Here is a 23951-nt window from a genome sequence, read left to right as displayed (position 1 = left end):
AGAAAGTAGAACACTGCTCTATTTTTCCTCCTCAGTCCTCTCCTGCTGCCTCTTCCAGTCTATCAGAGCGAGCTCCCCGTTCAAAACTGGGATCATTCCATTTCAAAATTTCCCTCCAAAATGACCCAGGGTCTTTTCTTTTCATTTTGTTTTTCAATAAATGTATGAACATGGTAGTTCTTGTGAGAATTAGCCGGCTGCTGCAAAGTCACCACTTGCCACCCCACTCTACTGCCACAGTATTACAACCAGGTCCACATTATCCAGGCGGTTACTGTTCAGAAATTCCAGATCAAACTACCTTTGTTGACTGCTTACGCTTCTGCCACTGTGCTGTTTTTTCAGCAGCTGCATAACACAAGCTGTGTTGTTCAGGAGACGCTTTTATCCAAAACAACTTACAGTTGATTAGACTAAGCAGGAGACAGTCCCTGCTGGAGCAGTGCTCAAGGACCCAACAGCTGTGGGGATCTTATCATAGCCACAACAGGGATCAGACCACCCAATATTGTTCTGTATAGCATTTTTAGAAAGAAGTATAGCCATTTCATCATTGGGGATTTGGGCACCATTGCAAGCTCAGACAATTTAAAGCTCTGTCTGCATGGATGTGGTGTTGATCCAGCTTGGACCGCTGATGAATGCACAATGAGGCCTGGAGGTAGTTTTACATACCTAGCCAAGAAAAGCAAATATTGTGAAGCCTTCAGAGGCCTAATTAGGCTCCAGAAAAACGTGACTGTTGCGATAACGGCTTCATTCAAAGCTCCGTGTGAAGTTGCTCCCGCTCACCCTTTTATCCAGCCGCATCGATCGCGAGCTCCTCCAAACTTTCCCCACATCACCGCTGTTGTGTCTGCCCTTTTGTTATTGGCTTTTTTCTCGCCAGTCAAAATTTAGGGAGCACATAGAGCGCCCTGTAACGTGGCAGTGAAAGAAAGGCTTTCATCAGCACAGATGCTGTAGATGGGTTAGGCCCCCGGCTGAAATGAATGCTCTTCTGCGGTTTCATCTCATTTTTGCTGTAGAGGAAACTGCCTAATGTTTAACACAGGAGGGCATCGCTATAATCGGGCTGTAAGACCCTCATTTATTTTGTTTTTTTACATTGATGCGGGTGAGACTATATTTTCAGTAACCTTCCCATGTACTCATACCCTTGATATTTTAGATTAAAAAGATGATTTAGCAGATGTGTAATCAGTATTTTCAGAAGATTACTACCAGCGCTGCGCAAACACCATATGTTTGCCAAATGGAGGGAGAAGGAACAGTGTTTTTTTCCAAGATGGCCTGAGGGGTATTTCACAAACCTCGCTTGTAACATTCAGGCTTAGTTGAAATGATCAGGCTTCAATTAATGTAAATCAGGCCAGGCTTACTACATTTTATGGGACAAGCAAATTCAAGCCCGCCTTTCTCACTCAGGCTATGTCCTATGTTTGCTTGTATAGAGTATGACAGTCTGACATGAAAAAATATGCTGGCTAAGGAAAAAGTAGGGGGAAAAAGAGGGAAGCTTAGACTGGTAAAACAACAATAATCTTTGGAAATATGAGGAAGTGCCTAGAATGTGCAATGTATTGAATATTAAGAATATGAAAATATAGCAGCAACTACAGTCCCCTCCAAAGTCCCCCAGCCAATTCCATTGTTTTTGGAATATACTGAATACATTTGGGGTTGAGAGAGTATTTCAGCTTTTATTTCCTGGTATTTACACCTAGATGTTAAACTACTTAGAACATACCACCTTTGGTATCAGACCATCCAATTTTTAGGTGAACGGAAGAATTGGAACAGTATTTAAGTAAATGAGGATTTAAATAAATTAAAGTAAATAACACTTAATATTTGGTAGCATTTCACTTGCTTGCATCAAGCCTGCGACCTATTCATATCACCAAACTGTTGCATTCTTCTTTTGTGATGCTTTTCCAGGCTTTTCCTGCAACCTCGTTCAGTTGTTTGTTTCGGGGGGGAGGATGAAGTTCCTCCCAATTAGTTTGGACGCATTTCTCCGTAAGTTGGCAGACAGAATGTTTTCGTAGACTTTTGAATTCATCCTGCTGCTACCATCATGAGTTGCATCACCAATAAAGATTAGTGAGCGCACACCAGAAGCAGCCATGCAAGCCCAAGCCATGACACTTCCTCCACCGTGTTTCACAGATAAGTTTGTATGTTTTGGATCATGAGCAGATCCCTTCTTTCTCTTCTTTGTTCCAGAACTTTTTTGCTAATTGTAATCTCGCTTTCCGATTCTTACTACTGATGAGTGGTTTGCATCTTGTGGTATAGCCTCTATATTACTGCTTTTCCTGGGTCGACCTGTTTGGTGACTGTCCCTCAGTACGCCAGTGGTTTCTTTATTTTTCAGGACATGTATGCACTTTATGTAGTCATACACTTGTCAATAATATACAGTGCAGTCAGAAGGTATTTAAACAGTGGTACAATTTCTGTTTTGTCTTTCTTCCACAACAAAGAAAAACCAAAAACACCTGTTCGACAGATCTGAAACACTCTTCAGGAGGCTGGCAAGGATGTGCCAGTGACTACTCTCCGCAGATTGCTGAGTAGTACCTACAAGTTCTGGAAAAAAGGCCTTGTGGACACCAAGATTGCACTTGCCATCACCCTGATACAAGTCTTAAGTGTGGAGGTTAAAAGAAGCTGCCACTGGAGCTGCTCAATTGCCTTCATTGCTTATATCACTGCTGAAATCTAGACTTAATTCTGAAGTGTACAGAAGCATGTACTGAAGTTCAATCAAATGCCTCCAAACTATTTGGACTCATTGGATGGTGCTTCATCCCACATTATTGTAATGATCCCAAGCATACACCAGTGCTCTTCTTGATGTTCTAAACTGTTAATTAACTATTATTTGGCTCATGTCTCTGGCTTCCTTGATTTTCATTGGCACAACTATGTTCCTCGTGTTGATAAATGCCAATGACAGACTCCAAGGGCAATCAAAATCCTAGAATCAAGACTTGATACTGAAAGCTTTCTTAAGTCTGATTTATAATAAATCCCACCACCCTTGTGACAAGCATTGCATTACAAACATGATGCATTTTCACACAAGAGTTTTGTTATATCACAGACAGTCATACTTTGTCAAGCAGTATTGATTGGACAGCCAGATGGAACAGTGAAATTCATTGTTATGGATAGGCCGTGCCAGCATTGTCGTGTTTTCAAAATTCTAAACCTCAGCAGTTTGGCCTCTTGTTACCATAGAGACAACAGAACCCCCATCACAGACCTTTTTTCTAAATATAAATGCTAAAAGTTGTGCAACACTTACATTTTTATTGCACGGCGCTTGTCGAAAAGATCCTGCGAGGAAGTATGAGTCGGCTTTATACCTACACTAAGGAACTGATTGAAAACACTTAACTAATTAGAAACCGCTGAGAAGCCAACTGTCCGATTACTTTTGGTCCCCTAAAATGGGGTGACTGAAAAAAAGAAGTAATTCCTTCATGGATGACCTGATATGCGTATAATTAAGTGTTATGGAACGAGAACCCGTGGTATATCGTGGATATTGGCACAGCTAGCGGGGTGGTTAGGCAAAAAGCGTATTGTTTATGGAACTATGTTTTATGGTAAATGTATTCTTCCGCTGAACAGTAGTTTATTGGTTGCTAAGCAACGGTATTGTGCACGGTAGCTAGCAATAATGTATCCCCACTCCACTATCGAAGCAACGGTACTAACGTTAGCAAACGTTATAAGTATTTGGAATAATGTATCCCCACTGCACTAACCTTAGCTAAGCAACGCTATTGCAATAATGTATCACCACTGTTAGCTAGCTTGCTAGTTTACGTTACAGACGACACTAACATACACAAGTCATTTGTTTTTGTTGTAGATGTTTATCGGGACACTGCCAGATAACGTGCAATTATTGAAATAACTTTGTGCCTTTGAGTCATTTGCTTCGCCGGGGTTTGGTGGCTTTGCTGGTATTTCAATCCGAGGATGTTGCCTAAGTTTTTTTTCGTTACTACTCCAAATCTACGGACACTTTTAACTCACTCATTTTATTTTACTTTGGTAGGCTACTAGCGGCGATATGATAATAATGTTAAGTTATGTTCATTTTGATTACAAAGTAGATAACAGTGATCTACAAACGCAGAGTAATTTTAAGACATTTAGTATGTGTATATCGTGCATATTGTCACGGCTGGAACGTAAACTGACCAATAGATGCAATGGTCCGGACCTGTCCGCTGTGTAAATACACATGACAGTCTGCGCTTTAACCTCATAATCATAGTTAAAAATCCAATGTGCTGGAGTTGAGATTCAAAAGAACAGAAATTGTACCGCTATCCAAATACAAATAAATATTATATAAAGGATGTTGCTTAAATGGGCGTGACATGATTTTGCATGATTTTAAAATTGAACATACTCTGCACTGTCATACAGACTCATTGTCACTGGGGCTTCTGTCTAAATGTCAGAATATATTTTAGAATGTAACACAGAGTTAGACTTCTGAAAAGCAGGTTTAGGATCCTGGGTGTTTTGTCATGGAAATATGTGAAACTAGTGGTAAAAATCCTCTTTGCTCTGTGATGCATCATCAAGAACTGCTAAGCATGGGCGTGGGTCTATTATGCTTTGGGCTTGTGTGTCACTAGGAATATTGTGCAAGTGGAAAGAACAATCGACTTGATTAAATATCAACAAATGCAGGCCCTTTTTCAGAGTCAGTGAAAAAATGTAAGCTAAAAAGAGCTTGGTATTTTAACAAGACTGCTCCATACCTCACAGTCAACCCAGGAACAAAAGGTTAAGGTTTTGCAATGGCCTTTGCAGACCCCAGACTCCAGACTATAGAATATACAGGACAATGATAAGTAAGGTCTAATACAGGCACAGTGATCATTTCCTGAAGAAATTATCGAGAGTAGTCTGCACTTTGGCCACCCACTGTTGAGTCCTTGCAGTCAGGAATGCTTTGCAGCTGAAGAATTTTAACACTGGACAGCGGAGGGACAGCAGCCAAGTGATGATCACATTAAATCTAAATTTGCATTGTCCCATGGTCTGTTGTTACAGAGTTGTCCATTTTTGGGGAGATGTCCAAAATTCTGAAGCCTGAAGAATATTAGTTCTGCAAGGAACAGTGTGGGGAAAAAATCCTAAAGCAAGTATAGAAAGACTCTGGCTCCATGAAAAATAAGGGAAATGACTCATTGCGGTTTCATGATGTTAAAAATGGTCAATTGTATGCTACTGATGTTATACCACATTCTGTTGAACAGTCAGTCTATGACTCTAAAGACCATGCCTCTTAAGTTACACTATTTAATAATTTCCTTCATCCAAACAAGGGCTTCGTGAACTGGGGATGTATGATACCCGGGGGGCATAGTAATGTTCTCCACCAATCATGTTTGTGTCTGGCGTTCCTTTGAGCAATGTTTGTTTTGTCCAACCACCGAACAGCTGCTCACATCTTTAAGACCTCCATATATTGTCCCTTGAGCACCTTTAGAATGGCTGCTCCAGTGAAATTCGAGGTTCAGATTCTTGCTAATTTTTATTTTTTTATTTTTTTATAGCCTTAACCTGACTTATGTAGGGCAACGACTCTGCCTGACATTTTGAGATCACTCCCTGACTATAACTGTGGCACTGGGTGATGGATAATAATTAATTTCCTCTGTGCCTAACCTCATTTTATAGCTTGTGGTATATTCGGTTCCAGAAGGTTCTGTTCTTCCGGGGTGTACAAACTTGATTCTGGTTTGTACTGGATTTTAATTGCGGAATAAATTGGGCCTTTTTTGAAACTCTTGCTTGATGTTTTTTTCTCTGGAAAAATCTCCACATTTATTTGTGCAACAAATACTTAACACAGACATGCATTTCTTTCGTTGAAGTATTTATTTTTAGTTGCAGGTTTGAATACATTTTGGAAGACAAAGGAGGAGGGAGCAGGGAGGGAAGAGAAACTAAATTTGAGCAATATGAAACTGTCCTGCTTCTTAAACATTACGTGAGTGGCAAGCACTGAGAGAGACAAATGGCCCTAGCGTTGTCGGTCTCAGTAACTGAGCAGTGAACAGGTTGAGCGCATTAGCATCTGTGGATGTTTCTGCTCTTCGGATGTATCCCCTGCAGTTCCTTTTGCTTTTGTTCTCAGCAGATGGCCCCGTACACTTCACTCCGGGTCCACTTGGAAAGCGATACCTAATGGAGAGCTGAGGCTACTGGGAATGCTGATATCCACAGTCCTCAGCATCTGTTGTCATTTTGATTAACGGAGAAATATGTTCTCCACAAGCTCTGCATTTTTAAAAAAAACCCTTAATTCTATGTCATAAGCTGTCAGTGTTCTAGGGATCTCGTAAAATCGTCACCACCCTATTAATTTACAGGCCCTTATAAAGATTGCAAGGATTAGCTGGGCATTTTATATGCTGCTTTTTACGAGAGATTCAAATTAGCAGGCTTCAGTTGCATCATTGGGAGAATTCATTTGGATTTATGTGTAGTCCATCCAGTCTGCTTATTTTCTTTAAGTGATAAGGCATGGTCGACCTTCCCAGATGGCCATGAGGTAAAATTGACACTAGTCCTCCAAATCCTCCAGAACTGTATTCCCCAGAATAGCTGCTGTTGAACACGTATTCCACAGCAAGGTCTGAAATTGTGAGGCTTTCTGAAAGATGTTGTATCCTTGCCCTCTCTCACCGCTCAGTCTCGCTGTTGCGATTTTGTCTTTTTATTTATAACAAGCCTGCACAGCCCAACAAATCCCCACTTCAGTGTAGCTTGCGGTTTACACGCCAAACTGCAGTTAATACACGTTTGTGTGAAGAGTGTCAATGCAGAAGGCCGGTGACAAATGGAAGAAAAGCAGCCAGCTGGCGAAGTGAGATAGATAGCCTGATACCAGAAATTATGCCGTCATTACAGATTCCGTGGCTCGTTCTGTAGCTGGACGGGAAAGGGGAATGTGGATGGATGGGGTGGGCCAGCTGTCCAGGAGCGAGTCCTCTGGGACGCACCTGTGGCAGCCCTGATTGGGCTAATGAAGCCGTCGTGCCGGGCGCTTGTGCTGTGTGTTCTGTTCCCATGGTGCCCAGCGTCAGCGGCTTAACCTGCCTGTTGCTTAATTCCCCCCCCCTCCCCAGCACTACGCCAACCACAACACAGCCACACAGTCCAAAAGCAAAGAGATGGAGACCGACAAGAAAGACTCAGAGAAATCCCGAGCCCGCTCCAAAGAAAAAGAAAAGAAAGACGACAAAGACAGGAAGGACAGAAAACGAGTGAGTACCTTCCACGTCTCGCTCCCCGTCCGCAGGGCGAGAGAAAAAGGAACCGGATCGCTGTGTTCTTGAATTCTCCGGTAGTCCGTTGACTCTTGAGCGGTCCATTGACTGCTTTTCACCTGGTCTTCACAGCGCTACGCCTGCCCGTGCTACGCCAGTGTGATAAAGCGCTGTGTCGCCAGCCGGGGTGGAGGAGGCATGAGGCGTGTGAAGGGAGGTTTGAATTTCCCACGGTCACTCTCCGCTCTTCTTTTCAGGACTACTCCAACAGTGACCGCGAGATGAGTCAGGAACTGAAGCGCCGGAAAGACGAGAATGGAACGAGTGAGTCGGAGCGTTACCGCCTTTTTAATTCCCCTGTCCTTTCAAAGATAGGTGGAGTTTCTTAGAACTTACCAGAACTTACACAAGACCTACTACTTATACTGATAACCCCCCCCCGCATGTTGTCTGACCGAAGTCCCTCCTTCCTCGCAGGCTCTTCCAAACACAACAAGAGTGCCAGCCCGTCCGACTCCCCACGCTCCAACGACAAGACCAAGAGCTCCAAGTCCTCCAGCAAGGAGAAGGGAGACCTGACCAAGGCGCAGAAAAACTCCTCCGCAGGCAAAAAGGTGCGCGTCCGGAGCCTCCCCGCTTCGAGCTGGGCACGCAGGTTTAATAGCGCAGTGCTGCCCACTCAGAACAAGGACAGGGCCTGCGTCCGCGACATTATTCAATAATTAAACAGCAGGACATTTTCACAGCCCTGGCGCGATGAGCCGTCTGCACGCCGTTAATATTCTTCTTAGCGGCTCTTTCAAGCGGAGGCTAGCAGTCGGCCCTGCTATAAAAGGCAAACAAGCGCCTCTCCTCTCAAAAGTGTGTCAGGTGCTCCCTTGGTAAGCACTCGGGCAAACAAATCCAGACCTTTTCACCTCTGTTTAGCATAAGCAGCGGCAGAATGTAATTTAAAGATTAGATCTGATTGTGTGGGAAGCATTGCTATTTCCCAGGATGCTCGGCTGATGGGCACAGCTTCCTGTGGACATGCTGAGCGGGTCCTCATTACCGCGGCCTCATTGGCGCTGTGTGTGTGTGTGTGTGTGTGTATCGCAGGAGTCCAGGCATGACAAAGACAAGTCTGAAAAGAAAGAGAAGAGAGACAGCACGGGGGCAAAAGAAGACAAGAAGCAATATCCTTTACCGCCTTAAACAAGCAGCGAAAAGCAGGCTAGCCGGAGCACCGCTGTGCTGTGACGTTCACATTTTTCCATCTGTTTGTTCGGTGACACCGCTATTTTGGGTGTAGGGATTAGACTTTCCCTTTATTATCAGGTTATTATCCGCACTTGAAAAGCCTCGTGGATTTTGTTTGATGAATGCATTTGTTGCCGGATTGTAATTTGTTCCTTAACAGTGATACCCATAAATCCTCAGACAAGCACAGATGATGCCCACTGACGCAGCGAAGGTAAGTGGTGTAGAAATCTCAACGTGAACATAGGCCCTTTCGCCGTGACGATTGCCACTGGATCTTTTATATAGCATCATACTCATTTAGCACAGGGTGAAGCCAAATTAACCGTACTTAAATATCTCTTTCAAAGTTTCAGATCACATTCCGCCCATCTGGTATAACTGCTGGCAAGAGCTAGAACTTTTAGAAATTTGTAGACAAGGGCACAGGAAGCTTTGCTGTCTGTAGTGTTTACACATACTCTTCTGGCACATGCTGTATGGCTTAAAATCTGTCTAAAAGTTATAAATGGTAAATGTTCTGCACTTATAGATTCATCCAATGCGGTCTACAATTGGTGCTTCTCATTCACCCAATCAAACGCACACTCACACCAATGGTGATTGGCTGCCATGCAAGGTACCAACCAGCTCGTCAGGAGTATTTTGCTCAGGGATACACATTTGAGTCTATTTTTTCAGAATCACCCTCGCATGGCGCATTGGTGTGGGAGCGCACTGGGCGTGGCTACTGAATGTTGGCATTTTCCAGACGAGAGGCTTGAAGCGTAAAGCGAGTGGCACAGACAGCAAATGGGCTGGATTATGCTGAATATTATATCAGTGGTTGTGGTAAATCGGATTTCATTCATAGCCCTAGCAAATGACCTATTTTCATTCTCTTTAAAGAACCCTTGCGTGTTGTGCAGGGCATGCTGCCAATTTCCATAGTCTGCCACTGCAATGGCATATGACATGGATTTGCAAAGACATATACTGGATATATTAATCAGATGTTTCTCCCAAAATTGTTTTTTTTGGGGATCTGCAGAGATGGACTGTCAGCTTTTTCAAAAATTGAGTTGTGAATGTAATAAATGAGAGGGCAGAAGTTTCCTTCTGTCAGAATTGAATTAAAACCACATTATTGCCAGACACATTTTAATTTCTCATTAACCCTGTAGCTAAATACAGTGCACCCTGTAAGTATTTGGACAGTGGCACTTTTTGTTGTTTAGGCTGTACTCCAGTACATTTCAATTACACAATTTGAAATAAGATGAAGACGAGGATGTTAAAGTGCCGACCTTTAGCTTTAATTTGAGGGCTTTTATATCCGTATTGGCTGGTCGGTGAAGGAATTGTTGCCATTTTTACACATAGTCTCCACAATTTTAGGGGACAAAAATTAATTGGGCGACTGGCTGCTCAAATGTTTGTTGGAGTTTCCTTGTTAGTTCATGCATAAGAGCTAGCAAAACGTTTAGAGTTGTTTCTAGGACTGCTAGGATCTAGGATCTGCATTTGTAGGATCTATATTTACATTTACATTTACATTTTAGTCATTTGGCAGACGCTTTTAATCCAAAGCGACTTACAAGTGCATAGGTTCTACCATAAGTCAGAGCATCACATCCAGAAACTAGCAAAATACACAGGAAATGCTGTTCTAAACATAGTTGTCATCAGAAGTGCATTTTTTATTTTTTTATTTTTTTAATTTTTTTTGGGGGGGGGGGGGGGGGGGTTAGACAAGGATAGGGATATCAGAAAGGAGGGGCAGGGGAAATCAGGAGGGAGGACTAAGGTAGAGTTTGAAAAGGTGGGTTTTGAGTCTGCGTCGAAATAGGGGGAGGGATTCTGCTGTTCTGACAGTGGTAGGCAAGTCATTCCACCACTGAGGAACCAGAACGGAAAACAGGCGTGAACGTGCAGCTCGACCGCCAGGTGCACGTAGAGAGGGAACCGTAAGGCGACCAGAGCTGGCAGACCGGAGTGGTCTAGCTGGGGAGTAGGGAGTGATCAGGGATTGTATGTAAGGTGGGGCAGTCCCCTTAGCAGCCTGAAATGCCAACACTAGGGCCTTGAAACGGATGCGTGCGGCAATAGGAAGCCAGTGGAGGCCAATGAGAAGCGGAGTGACATGAGCCGACCTGGGCTGACTGGTAATCAGGCGGGCTGCAGCATTCTGGACCAGCTGGAGGGGCTTGATGGCACATGCTGGGAGACCGGCATATTTGTAGTATATTGTCTCAACATGAGGACCAAAGAAGGGTCAATGCCAGTAAAACAGGTCATTATTAGGCTGGAAATTTTAAATAAATCAATCAGGGACATACCAAAAACGTAGCTGTGTCAAAATCAACTGTTTGGTTCACTGTTAAGAAGCAAGAATGGAGTGGGAGCTCAGCAATGGCAGATGAGCTTGCAGACCACAGAAGACCAGTGTCGTGAATGACGGAAGAGTCCTTTGAATGGTGAAGAAAAAAGCTTTGTTACCGTTCAAGAAGATCAAGAACGTTCTCCAGGATGTAGGCGTAGATGTGTCAAAGACGAACATCAAGAGAAGACTATGCCAGCATAACCTCAGGGGGTTCACCACAAGACGCAAACTCCTGGCAAGCCTCAAGAATAGAATGGACAGGTTACAGTTTGCAAAAACATACATTAAAAAACCTGTAGAGTACTGGAACAAAGTGTGATGGACAGAAGAGATGAAGATCAACCTGTACCAGAGTGATGGAAAAAGGAAAGTGTGGAGGAGAAAAAGGAGCAACGATCCAAAGCATACCACCTCATCTGTCAAACATGGTGGAGGCTTGGGCATGTATGGCTGCCACTGGAACTGGCTCACTTGTGTTCAATAATGATGTCGCTGCAGATGGCAGCAGCAGGATGAATGCTGAAGTATCCAGATTCATCAAAAGTGATTGGATGACATGGGCCAAAAAGTGGAATGTTCTTCACTGGCCAAGTCAATCCAACTGAGCATGCATTTCATTTGTGGAAGACCAGACTGAAGGAAAATAGCCCCTGAAACACGCAGGAGCTGAAGAGCTGCAGTACAAGTCTGGCAGAGCATCACTGGTCTCTGGATCATAGACTTCAGGCAGTCTTTGATTGCATAGGATTTGCAACAGAATTTTGAATATGGGGACTTTATTTCCATTTGTGTTAATTTGTCCAATTGCTTTTGGTCTCCTAAAATTGGGAGGGGGGAGGGGGTGTATGTATAAAAAAGGCTGTGATTATTACACGGTTCACCCCATATGGATGTAGACGCCCTCAAATTAAAACTGAAAGGCTGCACTTTAATACATTATGATTTCAGAATTTAGCTTACCTTTGGGCAAATGTATCGGTGTCTATGTTATTGTCATTAAGCTGTGTGTCACAGTTTTTTCTAGAACACACTTTACTTTCTTTCTTCGGCTTAGGGAATGGCATAAAAAAAAACACCCCTCCTCGAATATTCAGGATTATACGTCCCTTTTGCAAATTCGCCAACAGCTGCTTTTATCCAAAGCTATCAATCAAATTCTTAACAGTAAATACTCTCGTTCACGGTAATACAAACTTTGCAGCAGATTCATTATAGGCAGTTTGTTACCTCGGTATATCATGAAACCAGTAATCGTCCCATACCTACTTTGCGGTTTGCCTCAGATCCTTTGTCTTTAAGTCACTTCAAATTGTTTGCAAGTATCTCTGCCTCTCATGAGGACAAAGCTGGGTTTTATTTTTTTTATTGTTTTTTTTTTTGCCTTATATTCCAAGTAGTTCCCTCAATAAATGGCTTCTTATTTAGTTTCCTTTTCCAGTGTTAGCTGCTATAAAAATGACAGGGTTCTGTGTGTATTCATTGCCAAGATTTTGGGATCTGAAAACCGCCTCCAGTTTTTATCTAAATGTAACACCTTTGCCTCAGAAACTGCTAGGAAACTCAAAGCTTACACTGCAGAGGCCAGCTGCACAGACTTGGCTTAGAACAGTTGGATGTAAGCATGCACTGCAGGCCATGCCTTGGGACTTGTGCCCTGAGTGTATGCTACTGCACTTCAGAGGTGTAGTAGAACTCGCTGTTTCATCCAGCTGTAAAAGTCTCAAATAAAGATTGTACATAGCACAAAGCCAGGTATATGACCATCTGGTGTTGCCCGCTCTTGATCGGTGTAGTGCAGTTTCAATGGTTGCTCACAATTTAAAGATAAGTCCAAACCACGATATATTGATCCACAATCCTCTGACTCTGAATGATTTGATGTGAAATTTAGTGTAAGATTGAACCGTGTCTTATATTTTCTGATTTTGGGAATTTTATATTTTCTTCTTTACAGAATTCTCTGCTGTGGGCTGCAACACACTAGAGAACTGCTTTCACCCACCACACGTGTACTACACCAGCTTTTAATTTCCACATTTTTCCCCAATGATCACCATCTAAAAAGAGGACCCATCAAAATATCTAAGAAATATGCCTGCATAGACTTTTTTTTGTTTTGTTGTTGTACTGCCTAGATATGTTCTAGTCCTTGTGTTTCAACTTGCCATTTTGGTTTTCTTACTGTGTATTTTCAGTAACCAGCTGAAAGTCTCTTTATTTTGAATATTAGCACAATGTGCTGCTCACGAGTGTAATTTGAATACAAACAGGTATTGAACTCCCTCTTCCTGTCTTCAGGCCTGCGTATGTTTGTCTACCTACTTTCTCAAGTAAAACATCAGAGGGTTTTTTAGTCAGGCTTTTTAAAAAAAGAAAAAATGCAATTAATACCTTTAGCATATCTGCATTTACCTCAATTAGATTGCCATTTTTATTTATTTTGTTCTCCTTTTAATCCACGTATGTGATATTTAGGCATAGATATTTGGAACAATACAAATGGTCTATTTGTATATTATGTACACAATAATAAAAATGGTTTCATGTAAAATCCTTATGTTACACTCATTTCCGATGTCCCTCGCTGAATGTTCTGTTTTCCTCCTGTATGCGTGTTAATCACGTTTTTAAATGATTTGTATAAATTGAAAATCTGCATTTCCTCATGAGGCAAATGGATGGACTGTAAAACTTGGGAAGCTTTGTACCGCAAAACATTAGTCACACAACTTTCAGAGCAACTTTTTGGAGTTTTTAATCTGCTGTATTCTGCAAGTGTATGCTTTTTTTCTAAATAAATGATAGTTTTCTTAGTGGGTCATAAATAATTGTCATGTGTCTCATTCATTGCGCAGGAAAGACAAAGTGGTTCATGCAAATGCGACGAAACTCTAATATCTTCCGTCAGAGTGAAATTGATGGGTATAATTGACCCAGCGGATTCTGAGAGAAGACCATCTCAAAATGAAGGCTTCCTTTTCCCCACCTGTTCAGAAAAATCCATTTCAATTTGAAGTAATTAAACATCCAGTAAACTGTCATATTGTGACCCCCTTTATTGTAGCGAGTTGACCTCGGTGTGATCCATCTCAACACCAGCATATTGATGCGTTTTGAAGATGAGAAGCAATACCATTTTCCTGCAGTATGTATCCAGGCCAGGGCTCCAGAGAAGATGGGACTTGATAGATATTTGGGTTGAATGAAGATTCATGCATGCTGTAGTGTGCATTAACTACCATTGACAGTTAATGTTGGGTGTATATAATTTTCTAGGTGGGCTTATAATCTGTACTTTGCCTGACTGTGCACTACACACTGTAGAGGGCTGTAGAGTACTGATTAAACAAAATAATAGGATGAAATCAATAGAATTAAATTACTGGACCGATGGCTATCAAAGAAATCTGTGCAAGTCATTTCTATGACTGAAATCAGTCATACGGGTGACAGTAGATGACATCCAAAAAAAGCTTGAGACCCAAACTAATTTCCAAAACCCTAAGAAAGGGTGTTTCCTGCTAAATGTGTACTTCCAAAAGGAGATCCCTTCGCATTCAAATGTAAGACCAGCCTATTAAAAAAAGGTTTACAGGAAAATGGGTACGCATGACACCGTTTGGCTATGGTCTTGATGAAATCAACTGCAGTTAATTATTCATATTTCTCATTTCCATCTTGGCTGTGTGGAGTTTATGAACTAGCGCAGAGAAACAGCCTGATGCTCGTCTGTTCTGTGTCCTTGTACGTTACATTTGCTGTCCCCATCCCATATGAATAATGGCTGAAGTGTGCCTTACGCGGTTTGAATATTCCCTGTACCATCTCCTGGAAACTAAGGAAAGCCATCTGACTTTAGCGCATTACAGATTTATCACGCTCTCTTCCTTGTCTGGACTACCGCAATGTAAACGTAATCGCAATGCGCTCCTAGTTTTCTGAGCTCGCGTCAAAGAGTTGTTCGCCTGTGGCGGAAGAAGGCTGTGTTTTACATGGGCAGTTCCTAAAAGAAATGCCTCTTAATGAGCAGGCTAGTCATGTTGGGACCCACACACTTTCTTAATGCTGTTGGCAGAGCGTGTGCTTCTTAATGCCTTTCCACTATAGCACTCTGGGGCTGCAGTAGATCATGACTGTGCTCTGAGTACTGCATCATTCATCATCCAAACAAAGCTCTACGCCGAGACCAATTCTGACAACAAACTGGTTCAGCTCTTCTATCTCCGGCGAGCCAGCCGGCTCCCGTGTACTTTGAGGAACAATGCCTTTGATTTATATATTAATTAATTAATTTGTTCCTGTAATGAGGCGATTAGATCTCTCGGGCAGAAAATGCCGCTTCGATAGTAGTCTACGCTGCGTTCGCAACACGTCTTCCAGGTAAACACATTTCTCTGTAATCTCTCGGCGTCTCTGGCTCTAATTTTTGTTGGAGAGCATGAGGGTGCTCTGAAGTTTTCTAAACACTTCAGCTCTTATAAGACGTGCATTTTTGCATATTTTGTACGCTCGATTTTACGTTTCTCCAGTAACATGTTTGTTGTTATATTCATTTGAGGTTTTTTAAATATACGAAATAAATAAATATACAAGCATCAAATGTAAATATACAATATGCACTGTCCTTTCACTAGAGGGTGTGAGAGGAAAAAGACGTGTGTGTTGTAGTATGGGAGGGGCCCTGTTGGAGGACGAGTGGATGGATTGAGGAATAAAGGAAGAGGAAAGAATGAAAGGTCAGTGATGGAGAGGCCAAAAGAAAAACCTTGACTAACTCATTCTGTGGCACAGCTGGAGTGTCATGGGGGTTAGCTTTAGGTGAATAAATTATTTATCAGTATGGCTGAACTAAAATGGACAAAACCTTGCTGGCGGTTAATGCCAACATCCGCAATGTTACCATCATAAACATGGGCCTATGGCTTACATAGAATAATCTCCACTGAGCCCTCACAAGGCATTTTTAAATTTAATTCACTCATGGAAGACTGACTATTAACAATAGCACTATTACCAACTGTGTGTAAATGTCATCCGCAAGGGAACAATTTGTCAAGATTGTCAGACTTGATCATGAAGCTTGGTTCAATGTTGCTTGTATATGCTTTTGTTGTCAGTGTTGTCTTTTCAACCAAATAAAAAGGTTTTTAAAAATGTGCTGAAGATTTTCCAAAGAGGGATACAGATGTAAAATAAATAAAATTGTATTTTACTTGGTATAGCCTGCTCCAGTGCTCATACCTTGACATCTGCTGTAACATAACACAAGTAGGTTAGATATTGTCCTTCACTCACTCACAGTTATTTGCCAGTCCTTAAGCAGTGTTTTACTCACATAATTGTATAAAGAGTGAATACAGTTCTGTGGTTCAACTAAGCAGCTACATCAGAAAATTAAGCGTAGGTCTATTGATGTCGTTGGTTAGTGCAGGCAGGTCATATAGCTGCATTCAATAAAATAGATGACAAATATTCCAGCTAATGTTGGCTAGTGTTCTCACTCCTAAATTAAACCAATGCCAGAGAAAGTTATCTAGATAAATTATGGTAAAAATAGTATTTTATTGAACTTAAATAACAACTTGCTTGGACAGGTAGCCTACATTGAAAGTTCATGAAACCTTGCTCACTTGCAAAATCATGATAATTACCGCAATTAGCAGTAACGATGCAACGTGTGTAAATTCAGTGTGAAATGGGCATGGTACTGTGATACTATCCCATTTGTCACTGAACACACTGTCAACATTAAGACATTTCAGTGCCAATAAAATAACTTGGCTACATATCAATATTGCTAATTGAATAGTGTAGCCTACAAGGGCACAAATCATCAAATCTTCTGTCACATCCCTTATAGATTTTGCGAGCTGCTTTTATTTAGGACCTTCAACCACATTTGACTGACACATACCACAGGTGCAATAAGATCAAAGAAAGCTGCTGTAGAAGAGCAAGTACCTGGAGTTAGTTGCTAGGATATGAGTGTACAGAAATAATTGTGTTAATCATGATTAATAGGAATGTAAATTGCCTGAGTAGGAACATGCATAGGCTATTTGCATTCTGCATAATATATAGGCACTTTATGCACATTGTCTACATATGCATTTTAATGCTTTGCCTGCCTACCCCTCCCCCCTTATTTGAAATGGTCAATCTATCTATTATGTCAGGTATACATCCGGCTCATTGGAACTTTCACTGTTGATTTGTGAGTGCTCTAACACTTGTGTGCCTATACTGCTTGCAATTCTGGCTTGTGCAGAGATAAGTTGGTGGGATGAGACGTTTCATGTACAGCTTGCAGGCACCTAATCGACTAGCAGGGCTCACCAGAGAGTGCTGAGATTCTTATCCCTGCCAACTAATCCTTCCAAACCCTGGGCCATTCTGCTGGCAATTATGTGTCGCTCTAAGGGTCTAGTGGCCACAGTTGGCGCTGGAAAGGTCAGAATTTGATCCTGAATATGGGGGGCACCACAACTAGAACACTACCGTAACCAGATGAGTAGGCCAGCAGGCCTGTTTATCTTTTATTATAATGTTAACAGAATGCCAACCAAGGATGCATAAGAGCAAGAATATTTATTGTGCACAAAATAGCATCTCTGAAAACTGGAATAACTGCTCAATCAAACATGTCAACAAATCATGTACACTGGTCGTCAAAAAAGAACACACATGAAAATAGATGACCAGATAAGGATTTTTTGAACTTGGCAATTTATTTGGGGCCTTTCCTTAGATTAGTGTAGGCAGAGAATTGTGGGGGTGTAACATGAGAATGTGCTGCCACTTGGCCAGCAGTGGGAAGATGTGCTTTGAGGATGGAAGGGAATAACTTTGGCACTGGAAATTGCATTGACCACATTCCCTGATCTCACAATATCTGGCTACAATATAAAATATTAGGTATAGGAGAGCAAAAGCAAAAGAGGTATAGGAGATTTCTCTACACACAGTATGAGATACGCCATCTCAAGCCCGTATTCAGATCTCTTCTTTAACAGCATGACATGTAAATTTGGCATCGAGCTAAAATGTAATCTACAAAAATGTAAATTGTGCATGATACGATGCCATTCATCACGAGCAAGCAATTACAGCATTGGCAAAACCTTATAAAAGGAAGTTGCAAGTGCTGATCTCTGATGAAAATGTGACATAAATTTACCACATGTGGGTTGTTGATTTCATCCAGCTGCATTCTGCTTGCTTAAGACAAACCATTCATTTCCCTGATCTTAGCACAGATGGAGTACGACATTTCTATTGTTGTGCGAAAAAGGGTCACAGAGGGTCGTTAGTGGAATCAATTCAAATGGAGCCTGCAGTGGGAATTTACTTATCACTGTTCTGCACATGTGATTCAACTTGAGGTGGGAGCTCCTAGTCCTGGTAACACTTTTTGTCCTGGCAGATTAACCCAGTAAGGGCCTCACAAGTTTACATAAAGTACAGTTGTCACAAATACATTTTTAGGATTGATCAAATCCGACACTGAATTTATGCTGTTTAATTCTGATGATCTGGATCACCTCCAGAATTGGCTTCTGCAGAAGCCTAGTTTCTGCATGCAAATGAAACAGTGAGCTGTGTACGTCTGATAAAAAAAAAAAGAAAGCTTACTGTATGTTAGACATTCAATAATGCAATTCATATTACTAGAATCACAACTGATATTACTAGTTACTCTTATTTTATCCTGATATTCCTATTTGCTCTTACTGCTGATAATAGATAATAGATCATTGGTTTTGATGTTTGTACATTATTGGCATTTGGCAGACACTCTTATCCAGAGCAACGTACAGTTAATTAGACTAAGCAGGAGACAATCCTCCCCTGGAGCAATGCAGGGTTAAGGGCCTTGCTCAAGGGCCCAACGGCTGTGCGGATCTTATTGTGGCTACACCAGGATTAGAACCACCGACCTTGCCTGTCCCAGTCATTTACCTTAACCACTACGCTACAGGCCGCCCACTACTTTTGATTACTTTTTTTACAGTGAGTGATTTGCCTCTACTCCACAATTTTCAAGAAGGAAGAGAACACTTGTGAACTCTGTTATTCCTAATGTAGGTCATGGAAGACCTGCAGTTTTCTGCAGTCTGACGTCCATTATAATACAGTATTTATGGTACTTTAGGTGGATTTAGTTGGAAAGATGGCCAATGGGATTAACAAGGTTTTACCAATATATATGGTGGACCTTTGACAAACTATCTCTTTTTCCTCCTAAAGGGTCCACGTTTCTGAGAACATTTTAGGCAAGAAATAAGCAATGCAGTTACTGAATCTTGATTCATATTTAAACTGCAATGCCTAGTTTGAAAGTTTAATCCAGGTTCTGTGAGACAGGCGAGCTGCGCTGACATGCCTCTCCAATGAAAAAGTTGACATGATTCATTTGACAGGCCAGGACTACTCGTACATTTTTGAAAAAATTTGAAATACGAGAAAATTGTACCAGTGATTTAAGATCAAATCTGTTCGTATGAGTAGTTCTTACATTAGGCCCATTGATCTCAAACATACTGCTAAAGCAACAAATTAGTTTTTCAAAGCCAAAAGAACATAATTGCTTACATATATATTACTGCATGGAAAAATATCCAATCACCTAGTGCAAATACGGCATTCTGATTGGCCGAGACGTGTCACGTGGGTGGTGATTAATTTCATATATAACCTTGCTAACGAGAACAGATCGAATAGATGTGTATAATTTTTTCACAGCTAAAATATCCAACGAATATCAATGCTCGCAACATACACTACTATGCAATGCATTTCTAATTCATGTAAGTAGTCTAGTTATCATAGCTGACCTGATGACAAAAATATGTTACTCTAGGCTATATTGAGTTACACTTTGTATTGTTGGAAAGATATCCATGGGAGATGTTTCAAACATAATTTAACCAAACTTTTTTTTACTTAGGCACTAATAATAAAGTTATTTTATTATTAGTGGGTGGGGAGAAAATGATGAAACTTTTCCTGGCTCTGATCACTCTGAAAAACAACAGACAGTGCTGCAAGCACAGAGAGAGGCTAAAATATATTAAGTACATTAACTACATATAGCGTGAAGTAATGATTTATTATTTTTAGAAATTATGGCAATTGTGATGCAAAGTACTGCGCGTTATTAATGATTCAAAATCAACCAAAGTTTTAACATTTTCAAATATAATAATTTATTTGTGATGGTTAATTACCATCTCTGTCTTCTGATTTGAGAGTTCTTTGGCTGATATATGACAAAGGGGTTTTGCATGCCACATTTTTAGACTCTAATGAAATAGTAAGTGATGGAATGACACAATATAGTTCCTCTAAACTGAGATTAAGAAAATTAAGTAAACTTGTCTTCCCAATTTCCTTGTTTGATTTTATTTACAATAATTGTTAGGGGTGCCAATAATTTTGACTCATGGTTTTCAGAAAAAAAAAAATAGAATTCATAAAAAACATTGAAACCTGAGAATAAATCCCTAATAAGTATATTGTTTTCCTATATTTTTTAACATAAAATATTATCTAAAATATTATTATCTATTTATCAAGGGTGCCAATAATCCTGGAGCCCATTATACTCAGCACTGTTGCGAAAAGGTTTGGACAGTGGAGCCGTTGTTAGGAAGGAGCACATAGGTTTATGCTTACCATGCACTGAAGTGTAATTACTTTTTGAAGTGCTTTGCCTGAGGAGTTGCTGGATTCTCTGAAGGTTTGATTGAGAGCATCATCCAAGTATACCCATTTGTGCACCTAATACAAAAGAGATTTTTGACCTTCACTCCAGTTTATATATTTCTTACCCTAGTCTTAAGGAAGCTAAATCATTACATTGAAAACTCTTTAAAAAAATGCACAACATGGGAATAATAAAGCAATTCTGTCCTACTCAAATTAAAATGATTTCAGTGGGCATAGAATGCCTCCATGACACCACATGATGAATTCCTTATATTTCATCTAACACGCATCGGAGTCACTCGACAGGCAAATATAATGAAAATGCCTCAGAAAAACATGACTAACTGCATATGAATATATAGCATCTCCAGGGTAGGTGGCTAATTTCCCCCCTCCAAACTAAATATATTTATTTGGGTGCAAGTGGGGAAAAAAAACTGAAAAAATCCTGTTGAACCTGCTCCCTGTATTTTGCTCCAGGATAATATATAATGTGCCAGAGATAAATGTAAAATGTGAATATAATGAGACAGTTATTACTTTCATTGATGAGCACTTATAGCATAACAGTTTCATGTGTAAGTCATTTTAACAAAAGCAGAGAGTAAACAAGGAAACACATTTTATTTATCAGGGAAGAAGATATTTGGCGGAGTTCGAAAATTTGTGTATACATTGAAAGCAAGATTTATTGATCGTAAATGACATATTAATTAAACTGCAGCACTGACTTGTGTTGCTTTGCGTTTTGTAATTCATAAAACAGTTGCGAATCAAGTGGAGCCGAAAGCCGGTGAGTTAGCCATCAAGATTAGAATACTGCATACAGAAAATCTTGGCAAAAGAGGCCAAGTAAGTTAGAGTGCTGTAATTTGATTTGTCTGATTAGGATAAATAAATAAATCTGAGGCTGTTTAGCAGTCGTGCTGGGTAGGAGGGGGCTGCATTTAATTTAGCAGTGTGCCGCATTGCAGGAGGGATCCGGGAGTAGGAGGAGCTGCACACTTTTGGAGGAAGACCATCGAAAAAAGTTTATGCTGACATGCTAATGGGATTAAAGTTGACCTTGAGAGCAGTGAAAAATGAATTCTGATTTCCTTGAAGTAGTCCTGACCTTTTTCTCCGCAGGAGAGGGGAATGTAAAGCAGCTTATGTGGCCCTCTGCTTTAGAAAGCTGCTGGTCTTACCACTTCTGCTATTGGTTGTATTTCAGTCTGTAGCAAAACTTAAACTGTGTCTTCAGTGGTTCACTTCAAATTCCCTGAATGATTGAATTCATTGATGTATTGAGGGAAACTTCCATCAATCACACACAACACAATTATTAGGCTGTGCCATTATTTTAATGACTGTTATTCTAATTGATGTCTGGACATTCGTTGTGTTTGTCCCCCCAAACTGGCTTCTCTCAGTGGACTATTCATACTAGATATAAGCATGTCATTCCTGTTCATGTAGTGATTCTCAGACACTCATTGTGTGTCCTTTACTGCAAATACTGTCAGTTATGAAGAAAGAGTAAAACTTAATAGCACAGAACTGTATTATCCTGTATTATTCTACTTTTATTTTAAAGTTACCACATGAAGAAGAGCATGGACAAACAATTTCAGGGTCGTCTTTATAGCTGCATGCATTGTTTCTCATTGTAAATTATTCCAGGTTGATCTTACCATATCTTCAAGCTTCTTTGGCATTGCTGGGGCCTGGTTTCAGGACTGGTGTGCTTGGATGTCATGTTTTTATCTTTTCATGTCTTCAACAACACCCAAAGAACATGATCATTGTACATGTGCACGTGAACAATAGGCTTATTGTTGTAGCATTGTTTCAATCTAATTATAATTCTGCATCTGTCAGTGTCTTCATCTTCATAGATTACAGGCCACACAAGCTGAAGTGAAGTGTCTCTTTTATGACAAGCGGCACCCTGATAATGGCTGACTCCTTGCAGGGAGGTGATAATGCAGCAGTAACCCAGGAACTCTTGTCAACTTAAATCCAACATACTCTTGGCAGGATACAACCAAAATGTTATGGCATTGTAAAATCCCTTTCATAGGTGACTAATCCCAAGGCTTGGATTTGCAGCATCTATGTTGTAGAGCCCAATGTGCCCTTATGGTGAACATCTTTATCTTTATCAGTACATTCATAGCACACATGCTAATACTGTATGTATCTTGGTTTTTGACTCACGTGGCTGTAGTAGAGGCGAAAAATGACTATGACGATGCTTATTGGCATCTAGCATCCCTCCCCTCTAGAGCCTAGTCCTGCTTGGACAGACTTTGATTTACTGATTCCCTTCTGTCTTGGTCCATCAGCAGTTTTTAAAATGACATGGAAATACATTCTGTCTGTAGAGAAGGAGGCTTGTTTTTTTTATAATCCTGAATTGGAAAAAAAAAGAAGCTCTGTCATCAAGACCATTGTAGTCTATCAGGGTCTATCAGGTTCTTCATCAGGTCTATCAGGTCAGCTAGTTCTTCATCAAGCCTTCATCAGAGGTATAACTGCTTTGTGTTCTCTTCTGCTGAAGTTGCTTAATAAGACCTTTTTATGTACAATGTGTGGAGAAGAACAGAGAGGCAAAGAGAGTGTAAGTGATGCAACGATTGACTAGCTTATTGACTAGCATCACAATATGCCTGGCTACATGTTGTCTCTGGAGACACTGGTCTCAAATGGGAGGGAGTGGGAGCTCTGATTGTGAATGAGGATGGAAATAATAGCCTGCATCCCGAGATGCAGCAAGCATATGGTGCTAGCTTGACTATTGATCGACAACAGAACCTTGCACCACTGAACCCATGAATAAAAGATGCATCCAGCCTGGTTTCACACAGAATACCCCCAATTGGAGGACAGTAATTACAAGTAAGAAAGTCAGGATTGGCCTCACCAAACAATACCCCTGGCTAAATTATAGTTGAAAGTGCACTGGGAAAAGTATTTAATTCCAGCTAGGCCGACCCATCCTGAAGTCCTGCGATTATCTCTCTTTCATCCCCTGCCCCCACACATAACCCCCCAAAAAACAGACAAATTTACACTGCTGCCCAGGGGAGAAGTGTAATTATAGATGATTTAGTTACCAGTTCTCTTTCAGTGCTTCTATTGCCTCCCACATCCCTCCTGAGTGCTGGTTTACCTTTAAATCCCTCCAATTAATGGGCCTCATCTAAAGAGGTATGAGAGAAAATCCTGATAGCTGATTTTTTTTCAATTCCAACAAGCAATATTTTTTAGTGAGCTGCCAGTGAACTAGATATCTTTACTATCTGTATTCTTGTGCAACAATTTCCTTTGTCATTCCTTTTTTT

At 40.9% G+C, this 23951-nt stretch overlaps 1 protein-coding gene across 1 annotated transcript in view; it reads left to right on the top strand.

Annotated features, from left to right (window-relative positions):
• Nucleotides 1–13745, top strand: part of thoc2 (THO complex 2) — a 62900-nt gene extending 49155 nt beyond the window's left edge. Inside the window, exons 34-39 of the mRNA XM_061233483.1 lie at nt 7176–7313; nt 7574–7640; nt 7794–7930; nt 8415–8491; nt 8722–8769; nt 12872–13745. Of these exons, the coding sequence (XP_061089467.1) occupies nt 7176–7313; nt 7574–7640; nt 7794–7930; nt 8415–8491; nt 8722–8749 (447 nt within the window). The 3' untranslated portion in view covers nt 8750–8769; nt 12872–13745. The remainder of the gene's footprint in view (nt 1–7175; nt 7314–7573; nt 7641–7793; nt 7931–8414; nt 8492–8721; nt 8770–12871) is intronic.
• Nucleotides 13746–23951: the final 10206 nt, after the last annotated feature.

Source organism: Conger conger, chromosome 3 (assembly GCF_963514075.1).
Source record: "Conger conger chromosome 3, fConCon1.1, whole genome shotgun sequence".
Classification (NCBI taxonomy): domain Eukaryota; kingdom Metazoa; phylum Chordata; class Actinopteri; order Anguilliformes; family Congridae; genus Conger; species Conger conger.
This window is presented reverse-complemented; position numbering and strand designations above follow the sequence as displayed.